The sequence below is a fragment of the Astatotilapia calliptera genome, chromosome 20, assembly GCF_900246225.1.
Source record: "Astatotilapia calliptera chromosome 20, fAstCal1.2, whole genome shotgun sequence".
Taxonomy (NCBI): domain Eukaryota; kingdom Metazoa; phylum Chordata; class Actinopteri; order Cichliformes; family Cichlidae; genus Astatotilapia; species Astatotilapia calliptera.
In genome coordinates, this window is record NC_039321.1 from 25,952,553 (window position 1) to 25,977,858 (window position 25,306).

At 40.2% G+C, this 25,306-nt stretch overlaps 1 protein-coding gene across 11 annotated transcripts in view; it reads right to left on the reverse strand.

The window, feature by feature from the left end:
- Positions 1 to 21,905, reverse strand: part of chl1a (cell adhesion molecule L1-like a) — a 48,500-nt gene extending 26,595 nt beyond the window's left edge. For 4 of the 11 annotated variants that reach the window (XM_026153867.1, XM_026153858.1, XM_026153863.1 and 1 more), the window contains exons 1-9: positions 7,417 to 7,739; positions 4,126 to 4,288; positions 3,653 to 3,761; positions 3,366 to 3,553; positions 3,141 to 3,263; positions 1,001 to 1,171; positions 622 to 660; positions 363 to 474; positions 76 to 257 (exon numbers count right to left, since the gene is read on the reverse strand). In XM_026153867.1, the coding sequence (XP_026009652.1) occupies positions 76 to 257; positions 363 to 474; positions 622 to 660; positions 1,001 to 1,171; positions 3,141 to 3,263; positions 3,366 to 3,553; positions 3,653 to 3,761; positions 4,126 to 4,207 (1,006 nt within the window). In that variant the 5' untranslated portion in view covers positions 4,208 to 4,288; positions 7,417 to 7,739. Of the gene's footprint in view, positions 1 to 75; positions 258 to 362; positions 475 to 621; positions 661 to 1,000; positions 1,172 to 3,140; positions 3,264 to 3,365; positions 3,554 to 3,652; positions 3,762 to 4,125; positions 4,289 to 7,416; positions 7,749 to 21,713 lie in introns of those variants that run through there. The other 7 variants (XM_026153859.1, XM_026153856.1, XM_026153857.1 and 4 more) reach the window with 6 other exon arrangements.
- Between the last annotated feature and the right edge of the window lie 3,401 nt (positions 21,906 to 25,306).

Sequence of the window (25,306 nt, forward strand, 5' to 3'; positions counted from 1 at the left end):
AGAGCTTTCTCTTTGATGCAAATAAACAAATGTGCCCACAAATAGAAGCGTAATTAGCTCCTGATGTTGACTAACCTTCCACTATTACATCAAAGTAGTGGACAGCCTTCCCAGCAGAGTTCTCAGCTGTGCACATGTACTTCCCCTCATCACTCTCTTCCACTGCTGATAAGCTCAACAGCTTGTTGTAGTTGTTAAATTTTACCCGAGGACTCATGACTTCTCCCATTTTTATCCACTTCACAGATGGTGTAGGGCTAGATTGTGAGACAATAGCGTGTTAACACCATAATGAACAAAACGGTTATTTATATATGGTGACAACATGACTGCAGAAGCGATGATACAGAATGTGCACTTACAATCCCTCGGGTATACATTCGAGCTGTAGATCCTCTCCCTTCAACAACACCTTCTCAGTCTGAACACCAGAGGGCAGCAAAAGGCTGGGTATTCTCGCTGGGGGGGCCACAGCTGCATCGAAAGCAGACAATATCATTTCTTGCTCTGATGTATAATTTTATCCACTTATTTTCTAAACTGCACACACGCTTTATTGTCAATTTCTAGTGGCTGTTCAGATAATATGAAAGAAAGCTTTGATGTGTGGTTATCACTCACGAGTGTGGCTGCTCTCTGAAGAGTCATTGGCAGGTTTTACTGGAACATAAAAAAACATAATAAAATACAGGAGCAATTTTACTGGAAGTAAGAGTGTTGGCTTGTTTTCACCAACAAAAGTTACACAATCAGCAATATCAGTCATCAGTCTGAGTCATAACAAAAACTTCCTTCAGCATTAACATGACAAGGCAAGCCCCGCTTCATTACAAGATCAAAAGTTGCTTTGAAGAAGTCGTAGTGATTTGGTCATCTTCGATTGTGTGATAAGATGAGATGTACCACACGTAACATTTTTGCAGGTCTGATATTGACAAAATGCTAAACAAGTGAGCTACAGTGCAGTTTCCAAGCCAGAGAGATTTTGTCATAAACCTACAGCGTTTGACCACGACAGCCATGGCGTTTTTCTGGACAATTGTGCGTATCCTGTTGAAGGCAGCAAAGCAACCGTAATCCTGGCGACTGTCATTCTTTAAGGCATTAGAGAAGTACAGGTTGCCATCAGTTCCCATGGAAACCCTCTCATTCTGCTCAATGTGCTGGAGATCTGGAAAACAACATAGTTGTATAAATAATGTGAAATCACTGTTACAACAATTGTAACTCTTCATAGCATGTGCCTAGGAAATTCATGTTGGCTGATAAGAAGGCGCCAATTGGACAGAAACTTTTAAAGGGTGCATCAGAGGGACTTTTTTTAGATGATAACACGTCAAATCAGCCATGCCTGAAAATTAACTGCAGTGTGGCCTAATATCTTATATGGAAGTTATTCTCTAAAGAGTGTTCTTGCAAAGACCTGGTGAACTCATAAGTGCACTGCAACAGAATATAAGGTATATATAGCCAGTATTTCAATAATGGATCGGTGACACGCACAACTGTGGACGCAAAGCAGACACAGAGATGTCACCAGATGGACAACATCTGTTTAGTTTTTTAAGCTTAATGGCAGCCTTTCGATTCCACATTGCATCTTGTATCAAGAAACTAATAAAAAAAAACAGATTGAAACATAATATAAAACAACAGCTCTGCACAAGTGTTTTCATTCATTCTGCCCTATGGCTTTGGATCTATCCTTCTGAGCAGCTGAAAGCCTCTTAACTTTTTCTTCCTGACATCAGTCAGGTTTGTTGGAGGAGGTTGAGGATCTTCAGTGAAGTACTTCAGACACAACTGAGGTGACCTTATACACAGTGAATCACTTTCTCTGGCGGTGGTGGAGGGAAAAGAACCCCGATGTGCAATAAACACTTGGACCTCAAGTGTGTACCTTTACCTGAACTGTCTTTACTGTCACTGCTAACTTTGCTGATAGCCGGAGGATACAATGTGTCACCAGCCACATTCATCTGTGGGGATTTTCTGGTGCAGTCAGATAGAGATTCACACTATCTAAAACTACCCCAGCTTTGAGCGCTCCACAGTGCAAGTCCAATGACAAACTCAGGAACAGCGAAGGCATGGCTTAAACTAAGTACTTTTTGTTACGTCAAACACCTTCCGAACTACTAGATGCAACATGTCAATCATAGACAGTAATAGACTGCAGTAGTCATTTGACCACACTGACAATTATGCTGTAATTGACCGGATATGTGGAAAATTAGGAAGCCAGGAATCTTTATATTATGTGGTTGGCACATTTATGCCCCAAGTGTGCAAAGCAGATCAAAGCATGTGGTTAAGCTCTTCCTGAGACACTACTCCTTTTTCCTGAATTTCTGGGTGCCTATTTGAACAATTTCAATAGCACTCATTAGAACATATGACCAACTTTACTAAAAAGTGGGGCTTTATCATGTAAAAATACAATAGTTAGTGTGCCTTTTTCCTTTTTCATCTACAAACCATTTAGGAAAAATTAAAACACTAGCTTGAGTGTTGCTGTGATCTTTTAAGCAGTGCTTTTAAAGCATTTCCTGGAAAAATGTTCATCGTTAGACTATCATTAGGCAGGTCAGCCTACTGATGAAGCACCGCTGCAATAATAATCCAGTTCAGTATGAGAGAAATTGTAGATTTAGACATCTAGTTTATGCACTCAGCTGGCGCCCCAATGTTGAGGAGCTACCATTATGACTGAATGCCTCAATATCACAATCCTGCCTAGACGCAGTGATACTGTAGTGTTGTGGACCTTTGGTTGGTCTTGCATAGCCAGCTCCACCCGGTGAAGGAGAGCTATGACTGGACTGAAGGACAGCTGAACAACAGTCACCCCTCTCCAATCTTACACTCCTGTTTGTGGAGACCCTGGTGATCAATACAGCTCCAAGTTCCTGTGGAGAAGCTGGGGCTGTATTTATTACTGCATTAAATACAGCATCTGGTTCGCCACAAACATGAGTGCGAGCCTGGAGTGGGGTAATAATCGTTCAGCTGTCCCCCAGTCACTTTTAGAAAAACTGCTTTGAAGCAGTAATAAGAGTTGTTTTTTCTTTTTAACAAATTAATAAACTGGAATACGCAATATATAAATCACAAAAATGATAAACCGCCTCATGGCTTACCAACAGTCATCCAGTAGATAAGACGTGGGGCCACACCTTCTGGTGGGTTGCATTTCAGGGTGATTGGTTCTCCCTCAGTAACAACAATGGGACTGAGGGTTTCCTTTGGAAACTTAGGGATACCTAGTTGAAAAGCAAATGTTCAACAACATGAAAAACAAAACAGTGATGACATTGAAATGCAAAATTCTGGGTTTTGATCTTTTTTATCTAAAGATTACTTACTGAAAGCTTTAATCTCGATCTCATTTGTCATAGCAGTTCCCAACTTGTTCGATGCATAGCATCTGTATTTTCCCTCGAACTTGGACATGTCCTCACTGTGAAGCACAAGTAAGCCCTTTGTCTGGTTTGCTCTGATTGTTTGGAAGTTTGGGGGGACAAATGCTTGGCCATCCTTTTCCCATCTGTACCTGTTAGAGCAAAATACGATTCACATCCATGCAACTGATCAAGGCTTCAATGTTTGGCTTGTTTGTTTTTTTCAACTCATGTCACTTGACAACACTTACTCTGGTGGTGGATTGCCCCGGGCTTTACACTTGACAGTAATGGCCGTGTCAAAATGAAGTACAATTATGGGACCTGATGTATACGTTATTATGGTCGGAGGCTGTTCCACTATGAAATAAAGCCACATACAAAAATCGTTACTGAACGGTGACAGGTAACACTAAAGTTGTTGAAGTAAATAAGATATAATACACACAAGTGTATGCCAGCCATACTGCACAAATAAAGCCTTGAACGGTCAAACACAATGATAATAATAATAATAATAATAAACACAAACTTACTCTTACTCAGTTTATGTCAATTAGCTTTAAAAAGCCGTAAAAATGAGTGTTGATTCTGTGGATCTTACGGTATTCACATGAAGCAGAGCACAGGCATTCCATGTGAATTTAACTGTGTTAAATGACTCTTCATATTTCAGCACAGCACAAGTAAGAACTAGTAAGCACTTGTGTCATGACACTCATACCTTCTAGAGGGATATTAAGGCCTGAGGCCATGGTGGTCAAGGCCAAAAGCAGACGAAGCGACAGGCTCCCTGCCAAAGTCATCACCCTCCACTGGAGACAACAGAGATCAGGAGAATGTGTTGGTCAACTGCTGTCACTTGTAATTTGGAAGGCAAAGAGGACCTGTAAGAGTCAGAAAACAGAAGTCCTACGCTCAGTAATTCAACCATAAAAGCCCTACAAAGAGTTTTCAATGACCTTCTTCTAATCGCTGACTCTGGGCGCTTAGTTCTATTGGATTTGACTTCAGCCTTTGACACGGTTGACCATGATATCCTTTTGGCAAGGTTGGAACAAGTAGTAGGCCTTAAAGGAAATGTTCTATCATGGTTTAAATCATATTTCTTTGAGAGGTCGTTCTCTGTCATGATGAGAAAATATTCCTCTTCTTCTGCCCTTTTTCGCTGTGGTGTGCCCCAGGGCTCGGCATTGGGTCCTGTGTTGTTTTCTCTGTACATGCTGCCCTTGGGCTCCATTTTTGAAAAACATAATGTCTCTTTTCACTGCTAAGCTGATGATATTCAAATCTACCTCCACCTGACTGGGGATGTTTCATCTTCACTACATCCTCTGTTTGATTGTCTGAGGGATGTCAAAGACTGGTTATCGCGTAACTTTCTTACTTTAAATGATAGAAATATGCCTCTGGGACAACTGACTGGCACACTCGGGCCTGTTGCTAACCACCTCACTGATGCTGCTAGGAATCGTGGCGTTTTCATGGATAGTTCCTTCAAACTAGATAAACAGGTTTCTACTGTGGTAAAAACCAGCTTTCACCAACTACGCCTAATTTCTAAGGCTAAACCTTATATACCACGCAAAGATCTGGAGAAACTCATTCATGCTTTCATCACTTCAAGACTGGATTATTGTAATTCTCTCTACGTGGGCCTACAATCTTCTCTTCTTCAGCGATTGCAGCTGGTCCAAAATGCTGCAGCACGTCTCTTGACCGGCACTAGAAAGTATGATCCTATCACCCCTGTTCTGGACAACGTACATTGGCTCCCTATTAAATATCGAATTGATTTTTAAAATGTTATTGTTTACTTATAAAATCCTAAACAATATGGCACCTGTCTACCTAGCTTATCTCCTCTGTCTGTATAGCCCTCAGAGAGCACTAAGATCGGGCCAACTGCTCTTAGTGCAACCTGGTCTTGGCTGAAGACCAGAGGAGACCGTGCCTTTGCCGTTGCCACACCCAGGTTATGGAATACTCTTAAACTCTTCATATTCGCGCATCAGATTCCATTCAGTCTTTTAAATCACGTCTAAAAACTATTTGTTTAACCTGGCATTCAAGGCTAATTAGGGTAATTTACATCTGGCTTTGCATTTAGATTATGTAATTATTTTATATTTTATTTATATCTGTAATTTATATTTTATATTGTGATTTTTATCTGTATCATGATTTTACTGGAAAGCACTTTGGTGTACTTCGGTCTTTAAAATGTGCTATATAAATAAATTTTGATTGATTGATAAAGCACAGACAGGCTCATTTCTGAAAGTCATCAAAGGTGTTGTTGAAAACACATAATGCAATAATAATCCCAGTTAAAAATATATTAAATGTTCTTCCTTAGTTTGTTATTTTAAATATGCTGAATGATTTCTGAACAGGCTCCATGATAAATATCAATGGATTACAAAACAAAGCAAACTTAATATTCTGAAAACGGTCAGTTTAAAGAAGCTGTGACTGCTTGATGCAAGATATCCTATTGAAGACAACACCCATTTCATGTCCTTCATTGTTGTGAAGTTGTGGCAGAGCACTTGTTTTGTGATTACCCTTTGAACTGTAAAGCCTGGCTGGTGGCATCGCATGACATGCTTACAGTAAACCCGACTGGCACAAAAGCTAAGCTGCTGTCTGCAACGATCGCTAGATCCAAGATGGCAGTTTATAAATTGGTCTAAGCCCGTCACTGTTTCACGGCTTAGCTCTCACAGTGTTGAGACTGTGGCAGCAGCACCGGCAATGCCAAATGGGTTCACCCTCCAGTTAATCCTGCTATCAGTAGAATGAAGTCGGTGAGCTCCAGCAGTCATACAGTACGCTGCTTAACAATGGCTGAGCGCTACTCTGGGTTCTTCTAAGGACACATGGCTGCATGTGCTGCTCCCACTTAGTGAGCAAGGTTAATGTGGTGATTGTTATAGACTCGATTTAGGATTAAGCCACTCGAATTTAGAACCAATTAAACAAATTAAGAGAGATTGCTGCAAAGTATTGTTTGCAATAAGGTCTTATTGTGATTATCTTTCCTGAGTTGGAACAGTTACAAAGCTTGTTAGATGTTTGTTCCAGTGGAGTGAACAAACATTTTCATGCTGCAGTGAAGCTGGAAGCCACGCTTATTCTAGTCTGGTACAACAGTAGTGTGTATTTCAAGCCCAGAGGAAAACACACACTCGCACACCGGCACACACAGATAAAGTTTTTCCACTGGAGACCACCCAGAGTACCACTGCACTGGCATTAAAAACAACTTTAGTGACAGTGTTGAGATTTATGTGACAGGAAGAAAACTCCATCAGCCAAACAGACTCTGCAAAGTCGTCTTCAGGCAAGAGGCCCGCAAGTCCTCAAGTGACACAGGAGGGGGGGGAAAGGAAGCTCGAGCTTTTGAAAAGATTTTCAGTTATCCTAACAACACGACAACAGATTTTAGGCCAATTTCATTCATGTGGTACAAATGCACTGTTGGTTGCTTTGTTGGTCAGGCAAATTACTCAACTCTGCACACACGTCGAGATCTGCAAACCTGCCACTTCACTGAGAACTCAAACAAAGCTGACATAGTCCATTTCAAAAATCCTTGGAGCATAAATGGGGTGGAGTCACTATGTAAACACATAACAAAGGATTTGTTTTCGGAGCTGAGAGATGCATTACCTGACACATGACAGCTCATAGCCACAAATCCACAGGGATTGTGTAACCCAGGCTAATACCTGGCCAGAAGAGAGTGTGTCTTCTACATGACTAATCCTTGTCAGCCCACACTGTATACAATGATCTCCTCTACTTCCTTAAAAGCAAACTTAGTACAGCCTTTCCTCGGACAGACCAGAAGCTCTGCAGACTGTGCATGTGCAGCTGCAGAGTACAGGCTGCAAACTTACAGACAACTGATTTTATGTCATTCCACTCAAATACAGAGGGAGTAAGCACAGAAACCAACCATTTCCCAAGGACTACAACTTAGCCTGTTCATGAAGTAACCAATACTTACAGTTTTTTGAGTCATTTGACATCTTATGTCCACCTCTAGCAGAGGCTCAAGGCAGCAGCCCTACAAGTCCGCATAAAAAGTACAGGACCTCCAGGGGATCATTCCAACAACTCTCTCTGAATCAACATCTCTGACATGTCCTTTCCTCCTCCACCTCACGTTGCTCCCCTCCTGGTACACAGACACGCCTCCCTGCCCGCCCCTCTACTCAAGCAGCTCAAGGAGCGACAGGAGACTCACTGAAGTGACATATGTCGCCAAAGCCTCTCACTTGGCAAAGAAGCTCTCTAAGCCTGTGACAATAACTGGGACAAAGGGTGCACTGCGGGGCTACTCAGTAAGCATTAAAGAATGGGTGGAGAGGAAGCGCAGGCATGTCTGTCCCCCTCTCCAGCTCACTCTCTCTCACCCTTTTTCCTTGATCTTTCCATCCTGCCCTCTACAAACTATGCACGCCCATTTACACCGGGCTCGGTCTCAATGATTTTAATGCAGTGTGTCTTAGCTCCATTGAAAAGAGAACGGAGTCATCTTCTCTCAGAAGGCCAGATCTTTTGTGGAAGTGTACTTTCATTCCCATGCAGTGCTCCAGGGTATTGATAGACGGAGGCATGGAAAAACATGTCTGAAACAGACTCGATGGCACTGATAAAAGGCATGACTTGGCTTTACCTTCCTGTATTTTCTCAAGGTAGTTTCTTATCTGGAGATATGTTACGAAGGTTGCATTTCTCATTCAGCTATTCAAACAAATATTTCTCGTATGTAGAGCCTCTGATGTTATCTAACTGTAGTTCCCTCATCAGGTCTTGTTTATATTCCAAGTAAAAAAAAAAAAAAAAAGCAGGGATTTGCAATATGGGCAAGACATATTAAATTGGTCTTGAGTTTGTTCCAGATTTGTTTTACAATACTCTACCTTAGACATCTTTTTTTTTTATTCTAATGGAGACATAATGACTGAACTAAGAGGGTGAAGAATTCTCATGGTGCCTTGTAGGGTCATCCAAGCAGGAAAAAGAGCTGACATTTACTCTCTAGTATATTAAAGTCTGAAGACTGCTAGTGTAAGCTCCTTGCTTGGCTTACACAATATTCTCTCACTTTTAGGACATCTATAACCCCAATTAAAAAGTAAAAATAAGCAATTAAAGAAAAAAAAGAAAAGCATTTGCACTAAAATTAGAAGTCTAAATATCTTAACAATCTGTCTACAATTACAATTACAAAAGCTGCACTTTTTAGTTTTACTGTTCAGCTTTTTTACTTTTAAATCAAAGCGTTTTATTCACTTGACTACAGTTTAACCTAAAGTCGCTTTTAGCACTGAAGGGCTGGACATAATTATGCACTTCATTTAAGAGAGCTGTCATCGCTTTAAATGAACCTATTCCATGTTTAGAAGAGCACAGTTCCTGTAAACACATAAAAACTTAAAAGGCCAAGCCTCTTACAGACTTCCGAATTCAGTCATCGTTTGACATGCTATTAGGCTGAATGGGCATTCAGATTAACGTGAATAAAAAGACAATCGCTGTAGCACGACCACTTATCTGATCTAAGTAAATACATCCAGTATAGAGTTACCTCGTTAAAGGTGGCTGCAGCAGGCACGAATTACAGCCCGATGAAAAGGAGAGAGGAGAGACTGTGTACGTTTGTGAGTGTGTGTGCGTGTGTGTCTGTGTGTGTGTATACGGATATTAACATTTTTGTGGGGACCAAAATTGGAAGTTTACTATACTTGTGGGGACCAACAGCCCTTATGAAGACCAAAATCCTGGTCCCCCACAAGTTTGAAGGCGTTTTTGAGACTCAAAATGTGGTTTTAGTGTCAGGGTTATGGTTAGGGTTAGGGTAAGGGACTAGCAAGGCATTATGTCAATTAGATGTCCCCACAAGATATGAATACCCGACATGTGTGTGCATGCGTGTGTGTGTGTGTGTGTCTCTCAGCATGTGTGTGTCCATGAAATAAGGCAGGTTGCCCGCCGATTGCTTAAAAATTCTCCTGAGAATTTTATGTTTTGTGGCATTGACCTAATATATTGTCCACTGTGTTTTAGTCTTTCGGCTATTTGCTAACTAAACCCCATCAAATTCTTGTGATTGGGACAGTCACCCGCACCTTCCCAACTCTAAGTCTAACAGCCTTGCTCTTTCTAGACAGGACCAAATATTTGCTATTAAACTGTGTTAACTGACAAAAAGAAAAGAAATGATATACTCCAGATTCACAATATCATTATTCTAATTATAGCCCACTCCATAAATGACTCAGCTTAGCAAAGCTCCTACACAAATAAATAAAGAGCGTTCCAGGAGAATGGACAAAAAAAGTGTTTTCAGAGTCTCTGCTCATGACCAGCTTCACTGTGTTTGTTAAATCCACGCATAGCTTTTAAAACAAACGACAGAAACACGTCATTTGCAAATTCCACCCTTTCATGTTTTAAGGAGACTTTCGGTTCCCTGCAGCGTAGCCCTCCCCAGTACCTTTGTCATAATGCATGTCCTCTCTAACCTTCTTGGTACTTTCTGATAATTACAAGGCTTCTTTCTACAGACTTCATGGTAATTGCAAAATATCTACCAAACAAACTTGCCTTCAAAAAAGCTTGACATACAATAATGGAGCAGGGCGCGTAGTACGAGATGACTAGGTTAAAACAACAATACATGTCTGTGACGTGCATACAATGAGTATCATCGAAGAGAGGCACACCTATGCTTTAAGTTGCAACGGCAGCTAAGATTGTAACTCATTCTTTCACATTCTTAGATGTTGAGTTACAATTTCAGTGTGTCAGGTGACAAAAGCGCACAGGAAAGCATGACTAGTTTTGCTGTCAGCATTGAAATGGCAGCTATCGGGTTTCTGACAAACATCTGCTGGCAAACAACTTCTTCAGAAAACAATATAATCATGAAGAATATTTGTTTGTAAATCAGAACTACTATGTTACAGAGTACCTTTGATTTCATAGTAAATAATAGTTATTTGGTTAGATTAACTATTATAAGTAATCCAAGCTGCCGTTCTATTCAGATTGTTTAGAGTTTGATCTACAAAATTGGAGAAAAAAAACTAACACCCAGACAAAATAAGTGTAAGCAATGTTTTGTGGAAGTGGAAGTGATATTTCAACTGTCCACAATTATGACAAACCCTGAGATCTCTTCAGATAATGACTGGTTTCTTTCTATGATTTCTTTACCTACTCAGTCTCGCTGATGGGTAAGTATCGGTAGGCCACTCATTCCGGCTGTAATAGTACTAAAAAACAAAAAAATGTATTCAAAAATACAGAGCCATCTTAAAAACTACCTGTACTCACCAGTAAACTGGTACAGTTCCAGCTCAAAGTGGCTGTAATACAATATTAGCATTAGTGATATGTAATGTGGCCTTAACTGACCTGTTTCCCCTGTCAACAGCAACAACGTGCCTGCTCCTACCTCCACATTCAAAGCGTTGATCTGTAGTAACTTGTTGGTTTCATCGTTTCACTTTAAGTCCTTCAAGCAATTAAACATGCCGGTAATCATCTATGCCCGGAATTCACACAAACAGCTCCCTGACATACATCAAACATTTCCACATCAAACCTGTGCTGCCGGTGTTATGTAAAGAGGCCGGAGCTCTCCGCTTTACACTCTATACAGGCATAACAGGTTTAAAACCACAGATGTGCAGCAGCTCACATTCGAAACTAGAAAAAGCTACAAAAAAAACATTGTAATGCATACAAAGGCACGTGGCAAGTTACACATAAAAATGCTCCTTGTGCTATTAATCACTCTCCTGAAAACACACTTGTCTTTGTGCTCGTTTCCTGAAATTCATCTCCTCCGCAGATTTGTTATGAAATTTCAAACACCACACAGATTTTCAGTCATTAACACATGCTCATTCAGTTTAGCACCACAACAGAGGTTTCCTTGCGTCACTGCCTAATGTGACTGTAACTTGCAAAGCACATGTGCTTTGCGCAGGCCTGATGAGTGTGTGTTGCTCATGAAAGTGCTGCCAAGCTCACTCAGTTGTGCTTTAAGTGCTTCCCGCTGTGGAACACAGTGATTTGTGGAGTGACATGTGAAGAGCTGCCTCAATAAACAAGAGCTAGCCTGGCACGCAAATGGCACGCATTCCACGCACGCTATAAGGATTATAAATTCCTAATGCTCAACCCACAGTCTTTAAATTTCACTATGCGCAGGATAGTTCATTTGCAGATCTTTCATCTCAATAGAAATGATGTGTTTTCTTTAAAAAACTGCTAGATAAACTGAATTTCCATTCATAGAAAAAGTCAAAGTCCTCTGAGTGAGACAGCCTATAAAAGAACATGAATCACTATTGAAATATGTCCCTTGCAGTTGTAGGGTGACAAAGGGTGGCATTCAGAAGCTTAATCAGTTTCCATAGCTAGCAGCAAAGAGACAGACAGTTTGGAGACAAGCTGTCACACTCAACTTCCTCCCTTCAGACAGTCAGGCCACAAGAAGACCTCATCAAACCTGCCTTCATCTCAAAACATTGTTCATCACCGTTGCAGAGAGGCAGATAAAGGAGCAGTGTTGTGCTCTGTTGTCTGAACTAAGCCGGTAATTAGTTTATGGGATAATCTCGAAGGCCTAAAGTGGTATTTAGCTGGGTTAGTAAAGTCTTGTAAGAGTTTTTGCTTCAAAACAGTCATCTGTGCAGCAGCTGTCCTTCGTTAGTTTGCTTAACAAACTTGCAAAAGTTGTCAGTTAAAGCACAATGTTTACATTCTGACCAACTTTTGACATTATATGTTTCTATATTACAACAGAATTACTATTATTGAAGACATTAGAAGGAAATCATTTAATATGCCCCTATTGGCTTCTGTTTGTAATGTACTAAAAATGATCAACTCAGTTTTAGGTGTCAGTGTGGCTTTTTTTTTAGCTATTGGGAGAACACATAATTCACATTGGCAGCAAATTTCATTTCATTCAAAGCAATGTTTCCAGTGACCCATAAACACATTGCTGCCACTGTTTGTGAAAGAAAGTAACAAATAAGAATGTGGTTTTCAGTCATAATTAATTCTTTTTGAAATGCCAGAGAATATGTGTATTCAATCTGTAGTTTTGTCATAGTGCATCAAGTATTTTGTGATGGATCCATATGGATCCACTGTTTGTAAGTGTAAAAAGAAATCAGTTCCACAGACAAAGTAATAAATCCTCACAGAAGAATGCAACTTGCCTCATCTTGTAGGATGAACACATAATTGCGGACACTCTCACTCTACTCAACATCACCTCTCACCTCGCCTTTTAAAGACTCAAAACACAGTTTCTGGCTGTTAAAACAGCAATCTTTGTATCATTTTAAAAAACATAAATTATTCTATCTCGCTTCAAACAAATTCAGCCCGCAGCCTCCTCAGTTAAGAAAAGCATTCACAGACACAGTTCAGGTCACTTTCATATGTGTGTGAGAATAAGAAATGACATGAGTAACCAGCACAGAACGTGGATTATATCTATAACAGCCAAAAAATAAACAAATACCACAAGCAAAGGTAATTTATTATGTATCAACTAATTTAAAAAAGAATTCACTCGTGAGAAACTCATCAGAAATAAATTAGTTGTCTGCCTATTGTTGATGAGCTGGAAATAAATGAGTTTCAAAGCATCTGCTGCAACATGTCAAGAGAATAAGGCTCATGAGTCACTTCGAAGTTTTCCCTCAAACCTATACCGCAGAAATCTGCGGATCCCAGTAACTCAGTTAGATAACTACAAAGCTATTTAGAAACCAACCGAAAAAGATGTTATCGTCGTCTACTTCACGTGGTGATCACTTTCAGTCAAATGCAATCTGATTTTGAAAATCGAGGTTTGTACTTGTCCAAGTAAAATGCTGGGTAAAATGTAAATAATGTGCATTTGGTGACTGTTGAGGGCATTTCAGTACACTCAATGCTCTGTCATGTTTAGGAAACCAGTTTGAGGTAATCTGAGCTTTGCAACATGGTCAGCTATCCTGCTGGAAGCAGCCATCATTGGACTGATACACTGTGATCATAAAGGGATGGTTATGGACTACAACAACTCAGGTAGACTGTGGCGTTTAAATGATGCTCATTTAGTACTAAGGGGTCTAAAGTGAGCCAAGACTTTCCCCCACACCACTGCACAACCAGCATCAGCTTGAACCATTAATACAAGGCAGGATGGATCCATGATTTCATGTTGTTTATGTCAAACTCTGACCCTACCATCAAAATGCAGAAGTCCATTAATTTTGGGTGAGCCTGCATGATTTGCAGCTTCAGTTCTTAGCTTAGGGCACACAGTGTGGTCTTCTGCTGTCATAGTCCATTTGTGTTTGGAGATGCTCTTCTGCATAGCTTGGCTGTTATTTGAGTTACTGTTCCCTCAAAGCCATCTTTTCACCAAGCGAACTTTTCTCTTTTGGGCCCTTCTCTGTAAACTCTAGGATAATTAATTATATGGGGAAATCACCTTAGTTGTAATGTAGCTCAGGAGGTAGAGCAGGTCACCTACTGATCAGATGGTTAGTGGTTCGATCTCTGGCTCAAGTTGCATGAGTGCAGCCATCGGAGTGTTTGTGAATGGTAGTTAGTAAGCACTTAAAAAGCATAGAAGACAGTGCTTGTGTGAATGGGTGAATGTGGCATGTTGCATAGCGTGCTTTGAGTACTCCGGAAGAGTAGAAAAGCACTACATGTGAATATAAAGTTACTTAAATTACCTTTGTTCCCCTTTCTGATGCTCAGTTTGAGCTACAGCAGATTATCTTGACGATGTCTATATGGCTTAATGCATAAAGTTGCTGTCATATGATTGAGTGATTCGATATTTGTGTTAATGAACAGGTGTACCTAATAATGTGTCCGGTTAGTGTATATCATCGATTAAATGATGAGAAGTCTCTCAACCTGCAGATTAATGGACTTTGACCACACTTGGGAATCCATGGTCTTCTCTGCAGCTTGGTGAGTGCAGCACAGCAGCACATGCAGTTATCTGCTGAGGTATGAAGATCATCACCAAATGTTGGCTGTCACTTGCATACAGCGATTCCCTGGAAAATGTTACGTATCTCAACTATGACATATAGAAATTCTTGGCACTGTCCACATCGTTGACAGCGTAAAAGGCAACTGGGGAATTTCAAGAATTGTTTGAGAAAAGGCGACAATTAGTTCTTCAGAATTTCAATCTGGTTTTTCCCCTGATTTCTTCCATATATGCCATGGCTCAGAGCCAGGTGCACTTGAGAAGATCGTTTGCCTTGGTAGGTTTAAGTTACTGTTGGGACAACTACCATAAGAGCTGTACCTTGCATCTCTCTGTCTGAGCAAAAGCATCACTGCTGTCTAACACAGGCTCATGACAGGGGTACCCCTGTGAAAGTGTCAGGGCCTTGCTTCATTAGCATTTTTGGAACACCATGAATGAAAGTGTTTGTTCTGGTTTGTGCGTCCAATTGAAAGGGTCCATTAAAGAGTGTTTTAGGGGCTCTTCTGTGTTAGGTCGGAAGTTTGGGAGCTGGTGTGTAGAGGAAAGCGCCAGAAGATGGACGAAAAAGAACAGAGACACGACGCTACCTTTACCCTCCACCCACATTAGTTTATATGAAGACAACACACTGCTTTGCGTCTTTCAGTCACGAACAGGTGCACCGCGTAACATGTGACAACAGCAATCAGAATAGTAAATGTTTCAACAAAGACTCAACAAGCTGGCAAGCTGTGATTAAAACCAGGGCGGCTCGTCCCACATTCAGAGCCAAGTATCAAGTGAAGTCTCATAACTGCACCTCAGAGATTGCAACATCCCCCCAAGCGACTCTGCTAGCTTGCAATTAGCAAATACCTCCACTTCTCACACAAGGTTACTACTAGGACTGAGGAAGCACTCTGGTAGCTTAGCAGTGAAAAATGAGACTTCAAGGTAGCACAAAATATTGCCATGAAGAAAGAAGTCTGACAGTTTTAATAGTTTTTTTAAGTAGTTACAAGTACACATTTTAAAACACATGTTACTGCTACAATTACAGTTAGATGGAGCCCATGGACAGTAGTCATATGGTTACTAGTGCTGTTTATTCAGTTTTGGCAATAGCTCATGATGAAAAAGTCAAACAGTGAATAACTGTGGAGGATACACAATCACCATTTTCATACAATTAAACAGGTCTAAAAGAAATTTATTGCTATAACTGTCATTTTTTTAAGTAGCAAATGTGAGCCACAGTCTTTTTGCACTGGAGTTTTAGGGGATTTCTCCACCATAAATAAATAAATTATGTCCCCCAAAAGAAAAATTTTATCTGAATAGAAATATTAAGCCATCTTATCTTCATGGGAAAGTAGCATCTCTGGCAAGAAGGAAAATAGCAGTTGATTTTTCAGAGCCGCTGCATGACCTGATGGTGATGCATATGCATATTAATACCTGCTGGAAAGGTAGCGCTGGGTACTACCAGTTTAGTGCCAGATTGCTGTGAGCAAGGTTTCGACCCTGACAAAGAATGAAAGTTAGAGAGTACGAGAGAGACAAAAACAGAAAGAAAGGGGGGGGGGGGGGGGGGGGCTGTGTTGTTGAGTTTTGTGGAGGTGATATCTATGGCACAGGAGAGAGAAATCCATGGGAATTCTGCTCATTAGCATTTGAATTGAATTCCAGCAGGCGGAAAAGACAGACACTGAGTTCAGGACTGTTGTTAGTGAAATTATTGCACTGAATGTTATGGTCAAAGCTAATCTTTGCAACAAATGGAGAGCTTAATATTTCAGAAACCTGGGAAAGATAACAATTATTGTAAAAAAGTATTATTATTGCATACTGTGGTATTACTGTTGTAATGTGCACAGAGCAGTTAAACTCTGAAAGGCATCACTGCTTTTGAATATTAAAGAAGCCCCTGAGTTTAATTTTAATATATGGTAATAACATTAATTAGCAATAATGACATTAGGCGTTTACTGCAATCAACTGAACAGTTAGTTGGGACAAACAGTCACTGGCCTCTGTTACTGGTTATCCTCACTAGCTCTTTCAGTGCAAACATTGACTATTTTCATCATCTAAAAATGCTTTAATTACCTTTAATTACCTTACCTTAGATTTGAAAATGTTGAAATGGTTGTAGATTTGTAGATTTCCCACTTTAAATAAAATGGGCCCCATGCTGACCAGCTACAACTATGTGATTATAATCAAATGATAATTATTTTAACACATAAATAAGAAATAGTAATCAAATGATATAGAGTTACTACTAATTGGAGGGAAACCTGATAAAACAGTGGCTTTTATTTACACACAATCTTTAATATAGAGCATTGTAAATATTCCTTTCACAAAAGTCTATCCTTTTTGTGAACATCAAGGAATACCGCCAACTAAATGAGTCATGTGAGCAGAGAAGAATGAAGTCTAAAAGAATTGCTTTCAGCCTTCTTGTTGTGTAGTGTGAACTTGTCCTGGCTCATGTAAATCAGTCTCAAAGCAGGGCAACATGTAAGAACACAGAAGGTATGTGTCATAGGCAAATTTTCTTGACTCCTGTTCAACAAAAGCACTCTACATTTTCACATTTGTGACCCAAGTGCAATCTCAGACTTTGTTTTGGTTTTGTGATATGCCCTAACTTTGCTGAAGTCTATCTAAAGGTGCACATCTCTCTCCAGGTTCCAGGAAAACAACAAAACTCCAATGATATATTTTGCTAGAGAGGATGTTTACTTCATAGCCGGGAACAGGAACACGCTGTCCCAGTCAACAGGGCGATGTGCTGAAGATGGCGCATCTTATTTCTGTCCCTTCTGTCTAAAAGTATGTTTTTGTCCTGGAAAAGGGGTTTAACAGTGAGGGCAGTGTTCAAAAGCGAGAGTCCAACAGAATGCTGTGAAGAGCATTTCAAGTGCCAACACACCATGCTCCCCACTCACTGGAAGGAATTCATCCTATTGTCAACTGAACTTGTCGAAAAACTCTTGAAGGTGCGGCATGGGGGGTTAAAGTAGGCTGAGCACAGCCTTCGTGACCGCTCTCAAAGCCAGATCATCCCAACCTTCTCGTGTAGAAGTATCAGTTGCTCCAATTTAGACGGGGTCCAAAGTTATCTGTGCCCCCTGCGTGAGGCGTTGATTTCACCCAACATTTGTCGGCTGGAGCAGTCATGACCTTTGCTCCTGGTAGTTAGGAACTGCCAGAGCTGAAAGGCAGAAAGCCAAACAACCATGGTAACAGAAATACTGGTATCTATGTCGGGAAGATTTACTGGGAATTTGTAAGGGATTTCCAGAGAATAAAAGCTTTATCCCATGATGAGTGAAAGTTTGATGCCTGCAAAAGCTGTCACCAATTGTTTAAATAGATGGCAAGATAGACAATCTGAAGACACAATCAGTTTCTCACGCTGCAGTGCCCCCGCTATTTTAAACCACTGTGTTGATGCGCAGTGACTCCCTGTGTCAGTGCCTGCTGTAAATATTTTACAAGCATTCCAAAGGTGGACTGGCTGTCCTTGGAGCAAAGCAATAAATTCCCCCACCAAATACGCACAGAGCTGTAGTGCATCTTCAGTGGTCATCTTCTAATTAACACGGACCAACGAAGCAGAACTAAATTATCGACCAAGTTTAAAGGCAACGTCTTGGAGCAAAAAGAGCCACCTTTGTCGAACTTTTCTTTCATTTTCTTTGGTCGATTTGTTTTGTATCAAAGGCTGTGCACAGATCGCGTATGGCGCCGTGGTACTCGATAGTGAATCAAATGCAAGAAAAATATACAAATACAGTTTGCACAAAGCATTAGTTAAACCTGCCAAGATCAATCAAGACACTATTCTCACAGCTGTTATCTTCATTCTCTACTCTAAAGAACAAGTTCAGAAGCACACAGACACACACATGCTCCTCTTAATTTATTCATATGTGTGGTATTCTCAGATTACCAGTTAATCCACACAAACGTGTTCTCTGAGTCTACTAATATGCAAAAGATGTGATCGCTGTGCTTCTCTAGGATAGTAATCATCCCTGTTTCGTTCACATTCCTTTTTGCTGCAGTATCCTGCTGCCTTTGCCGTCTACTTTAAAACACTAACTTTAATTTGTTCCCCTCAAACAGATGAATTGTTTGAAGCCTTCTGTGAATTATCTGTAACTTAACTTATGCAGCAAAGAATTTATTAGTTTACAATTTACTGTGGCTGCATAGCTGTGCACACAAAACCATTTAACATCTTCTGCCCATTAAGTCACAAAGACCATTATGATAAACAGCTAATCGCAGATCTGAAAATTTTATTTGACTTTGTTCTTTCACTTTCTCACAATGGCAATCTCCAACCGCCTCATCAGCAGCTTCAAAACAGAAATCAATTTCTGTTGAAAACAAGAAACGCGCACATTAAACTGCCTGAAATGTCTCTGGAAGCGACAGAAAAGCAAAGCCATTAGTAATCAGGTCTGTTCTACCATTAAATTTGATTATTGGGTTATGTTATAGTCATTCAAGCAGTGGCCTCATGTTGATACCATAATTTTGTTGACTATAAGTGACTGGCATGGAGTTTTACTCTTCCCCATGCATCACTGATTAAGTGGCTGAGAAATTCACCCCCTGCCTGGTAAGGCTCTTACATTAAACTATCTGCTTCTAATGGATAACCATGAGCTGCTCAAATGCTGACGGCAGCTAAATATACTCTGTTCTGTCACAACACATTTGGCAAGATATTAAATCCACGCGATCTATAAAGCAACAGCTGACTGTTGGAAACATATGCCATGTACAACAGGATATTAGAGTGTAACATTAAGTCAATAAAATGTGTATGTTACAGAGTTATGGAGGTGTCTCTGTCAAGTTTCAGCCTCTGAATAGAAGGACATGATTTACTAATGCAGCAGGCTCCAATTATATAATGCAGTAGAGTATATGTATGCAGTAGAGGGTTATGTAGGTTGCCAAAAAGCAATTATCTCGTCTTTTGCCTCAAAAGGTAGCTGAGATAGGTGGAGACAACATGCCTAGCATGTTACAACACATGCTGAAATGCCGGTACCGGGGTGACAATGTATTGTACAACCTGTGAAGTGAAAAGCAGGAGCAGGAGGTGCTTTCCTGGCACTCCGTTTCATTTATGGTGTCTCATTGGTGCCACTGTGGAGCTCCCGTGTTTGCTTTTGAAAGTTTTGATTTTTATTTCACAGTGTCAAAGTGTTATGACATTTCCTGCATGAATCCACCATCAGTTTGCATTCAGTCACTTGCTTCACAATAAGTGCACTCAGAAAAACCACTCACCATCTGACATTTCAAATTTACCATCCTTTCTGTGCCTGTAATAAACCAGAAAATGCCGGTGAGTCATGAATGTGGAAGGTTCAATTCATGTTGTTCTGGAAGCATTTATTTAAAACAACCTGGATGATAAAAAAAAAAAAAACTAAACTGGGAAGAGCCAAAATAACTGAGTGTTTCTGTGCACTGTTTGAGCCAACAATAGAAAATTGAACTGACTAGTTTGATCAGCGTATTGTTTGCAGTCGTTTCTTCACCAAAATTCTATCCTGAACTGAGGATCTTTGACTTTGATTGCATAAAAAACATCAAATGCAAGCTTCAGTTTGGATTCAGGGAAACTGCAGTGGGTGTTTGAAATTTTTTATGTTTCTAAATGTGAGAAAATCGAATGTCTGGTTTTGTTTGACCAGTAAATATTTTTTCAGTATAAACTGCTTACCCTACTGTTGAAGGTTAAAAATCTGCAGCTGGACTTGAGGATGTAGAGCACCGGAGGCTGAATTCTGTCATTAGTCATAAGGTAACCAGTCATGGGTGATTTCTACATCTTGGAAAATGTTGTCCTATCTGCGGTGGTCATCAAAATTATGATTTGTCCTTTAAAGATGGTCTTCATTAAAAAAGAGAGATATATAGTAGTTGCTACTGTACACATAAATATGTCTCCTTATGATTGATTGCAGGCCACCCATCAGACAGACCAAACAACATTGTTGTCACATTCGTGTGTGCGTGTGCGCGTGTGCGTGTGTCTCACATATCCAAACAAAATCAGTAAAGACATCTGCAAAGAGCATCTGTATGCACATATTCACAGTGTGTGTTTCCATCGGCTGAGACTACAGGACCCTTGACACGCGAGAAAAATCTGAAAAAGCTGACAACAATCGCAACACAGGATGTTTTTTTAAAATTAAAAGCTGACCCTGTTCTCGTGCCACAGCCTGTTCTACTGTAAATTACTTTATTGAAAGCTTTGTACAAACATCACCACAGGGAGTGAGGACCGCAGAATTCCCCAATTACCACATTTCAGTCATGTTGGGTCACGCAAAGAAAGAGATGCGACCCATTTCACCATGACAAAGCTGCAGAGTCCTGAATAGGCCAGCTTCACAGGACTAAGCCTGGCTAATGCTCTGGGCGACTCACCCACTAACCCACCACTGCTCCTCACCCTCTCAGAGGCGTAGTAACCGAGTAACAGAGAGTGAAACGCACTATTAGTGCTGGGCCATACTATAAATTTTAGTACGGATCTGATTGCAATATTTTTAACATATAAAGGCAGCTTATTTAGGGGGTGCCATGATTTATGAGATGAATCAACATCAATTTGCGCATTTTAAACATTTAATGACCACTAAATGGCTTAATTTCCACAATAAATAGATAAATGATACAACCCAACACACCTTTCACTATTTCACGTATTCTGAACCTTTTTTTTTCTTCTTCTACGTTTTTTTTGTGGGGAGAGATGGAATTTAAATGTATCTGTCTCTAAAGCACTTTAGGTGTGACAGGTGACACTAAAAGGCTTGTGCATGTATATAGCAAGGGATAGAAACAAAATACGGATCAGATACCAGTACCAGTGCTGGATCTTTTGCCCCCTTTATTGGCTATGAACCGTTTGCACGTAAAGCTTCCTCCATTTGGAAGAGATGTAAGGAAAGTGAGCAGGTGACTTTAACGTTAAAGTAAGAAGGTAAGAGTCTAATGAGAACCTTTGCAGGGATTTGTGGCTCTCTATCTTCACTAAATGATTTGGCACTTGAGCTCCGGTATCATGCTGAGGTAAAAGTGCAGGTTTTTAAAAGTCTGCCTCTGTATATAAACACTGATAAATAGCCCATCCACTCTTCTCGCATTATATCCCTCTATTACAAAGCTGAACGCCTCTTTCTTCCGCAAGTCAGACTAAAATAACATAAGGCAGTCACATTTTTTGTTCTACTACTCACCCCTACGAAGAAGAGCAGCTGGAGTGATGAATCAATCTATCAGGGATTTGCCCTCAGCTTTCACGGTAGGCGCTTCTGTTATTTAACATTTTAAGTGGATGACAACTTTTTAGTCCACGCTATGATTAAGCGCTGACGGTATGACAAACATCTCCCTCTGGAAGACTTTACGTCAAGTTAGCTGCATGCGCACTTTTTTTCCTCCACCTCATCCTCCGCTTGTGAGAAACTTCTTTTTTTTTTTGAACGACAGCCAAGAAGTGCGGAGTCAACAACTGCAACAAGTCTCCACAAGGTCTTTCTTCTATTTTGGAAGCTTCAGAGGTCAAAGGACAAGCAGTGAGTCTGTGCGTGTGTGTGTGTGTGTGTGTGTGTGTGTGTGTGTGTGTGTGTGTGTGTGTGTGTGTGTGTGTGTGTGTGTGTGTGTGTGTGTGTGTGTGTGGACTGCTGTCTGTCATATATCGGCACCTGGGCTTGGAGTTAAATATGCGCATATAGAAAACCTTGGGAAATATTTTTGTCCGCATGTGCGTGCGCGCGAGTCTGTGGCATGTCAATCAATCGAGGCAAAAAGCCCAAGCCCACAGGTTCGTCACTCCCACGCATACTGTACCTGCACACACACGGGGCGCCCATTTCTAATATTCAAAACAGTTGAGCCTCTTTATTGATGAATTCAAAGCACAATTACTGCTCATTCATGCACGTAATTGCCCTTTCCCGATATATAAAGAGGGTGAATGGCTGCTGAGTGGACCTTACTTTCCCCATCGACGCATATCAACCATTTTACCTGCTTGAATTTGAAGTCGATACCGCTAGAGAATACAGTTGCCCAGTCCTGCTCTTTTTATGCCCACAGAGAGGATGTAGGTTAAAAAGTTTGTACAGTATGTAAAACTGAGTCCACACCCACGTGCAACTGATATCAGCGTAATAAGTGAATAATACGGGTTACAAATGCAAATAAAGATGGGCTGTGTGTGTCAACTGTCTGCAACCATACACTTGACAGACACTGTCGCCTGAAGTTATTTTTCATGAGCATGAACAAGAATGTGAAGTGCAGATAGACACTGAAAAACAAAAACATGCTGTTTACCCTCTGCAAACATGAAGCAGTAGTTTTGAGTTAAGTCCAAATGAAATGTATGAAAACAATGTTTGTTTGTTTGTTTGTTTTTTAAGTCATATAATAAAACCATTAAGGAAAATGTGCCTGGTATAAACTGAATGTCAAGTAAATTTCATCTGACCAGGATCCATTAGAGGCAACATTTTAGACTGTACCTATGTGACAAAATGACATATAAAATTTACATGCAATTAAATTAGTCAAATTCAGCATTTTGGACAGATTTATTTATTTATTTATTTATTGAGTGTGTGGAATATTCTTTGACATAAACACAAGTGGACAAAGGCTATTATAAGTACTAAACTGCAGACTGTGTTTAGATGTTTTTGTTTGTTTAATTTAAAGTTTCCTCAAATTATTAAACTTTTGGATTCTGAGCATTTTAATCTATCAGTTACTTTGATTTAGGCAAATTCTAGCATAAAACATGATTATTGTGACGACGCTGGGCTAAGTCATTTGAGTCCTGTTGCATAACAATAAATGAAATAATTTCAAAGTGTGCTAAAAGGACATTTTATTTTAGTTCTTTACACTTTAACACAAAAAACTGATCAAAGCAGTGTATACATGTAGTTCAAGCTGTGCATCGGAATAGCTTAGAAAGGAGATTTAAGTGGCATTGCTTGTACCAGAGTTGGTCTGAGTATCTCTACGGTTTACAGAGAATGGTCCAAAAAACAGAAAACATCCAGTAGGCTGCAGTTCCCTGAGAGAAAATGTGTTGTTGATCCCAGAGGTCAGAGGAGAATGGCCAGACTGCTTCAATCTGATAGGCAATATTAACTCAAATAACCACTTGTTACAACCGAGGTATGATGAAGAGCCTCTCTGAACTTAAAGGGCATCAAACCTTGAAGCAGATAAGCTACAGCATCTACACAAACTGTCATAAACAGTATGAAAGCATGGATCCATCCTGTCTTGTATAAGTGTTTCAGTGGTGTGGGGGATATTTTCTTGGTACACTTTGGACTTTTCAGTACCAACTGAGCATAATTTTAATGCCACAGCCTACCTGAGTTTTGCTGCTGATCGCGTCCATCTTTTTATAACCACAGTGTACCCATCTTCTGATGGCTGCTTCCAGCAGGATGTCACAAAGTGCAGATCGTATCAAACCTGTTTCTTGAACATGACTGAGTTCACTGTACTCAAACGGTCTCCACAGATTTGAGTCCAAAAGAACACCGTGGGGATGTGGTGAAACAGGAGATTCACATCACTGATGTGCAAGCCCACAAATCTGCTTCAACTGTGTGATGCCATGGACCCAAATCTCTGAGGAATGTTTCCAGCAGCTTGCTGAATCTATGACACAAAGAATTACGGCAGTTCTTAAGGCAAAACCAGGTCCCTGTTGGTACTAGCAAGGTGCACATGGTGAGTGTATGTTGCATTATACAACACATGGCATAGTATATGCTTATGTCAAGGCTGGGCTGGTGTGAAGGTATCAAAAGCTGACTGTCACATCACACAGTTCATGTCATCTTTTTTTTTTAGTTTTGAGGAAGCAAAGACTTTCTTGGATATTTGTATAAACCATTTGTATAAAAGATGAGCACCCAGTGCCAGATTTAATAATCTGATTGATTTGTTGATTGCCAAGCATGTTGCGTGACCGTGCACACAGAAGGTTTTGAAGACACCTGGAACATTTAACCAAACCTAAACAGACAATAAATCAGTTTGTTCATTGTGCTCATTTTGCCATGCACATGCTAAAAAAACCCCACTATACAATAAAAGTGTTACTATATGCAATCTGCATAGTGTTGATGCATCATTATTGCCTCTCTCACATCTGTTAACTCTTACTCAGAATCAGGTTTAAGAAGTTTCATATTTGCAGGTACCTCACTGTGTCCTTGTGACAAAACCAAAGTTTACACTTCTAATGGAAACACGAATAAGCATGTTATAATTTTAAAACATTGATCTCAATCTAGTGCCCTTCATGAAGTAAAAATAGAGAATAAAAAAGACAAAACAGCACCCCGATCAATAAGAAGAGAAGAAAATGGAGCTCTTCACTTTCAAGTTTGTGCCACTCTCTGTTCCCATAAGGACTAAGCTCAATCGTAGAGCTATAGAGAAGTAGCTTACATTCCAATTACCACTCAAACCAGCAGTGAACACTGAGTCCTGAACCTTGACATCAGCCCCAATTGAGAGAGGCACCAGAACACTGCCAGGACATCACACATTTTCACCCATTATGGGGCCATTGTGCTGCACTGACCTGGAATCTTGACCTCGAGTTGTGTTTCTCTCCATCTCAAAACACTTCACTGCAAATAAGCGAGGGCTGTTGATACCTCTCCACATCTGAGTCCGTATAGACCCAAGTACTAATAATAACATTATTTCCAATGTATATTAAAAAAAAAACAAAAAACAACGCTTCACCCAAGTTGAATGCTGATTATTCAAAGTGATAAATCTGATCATT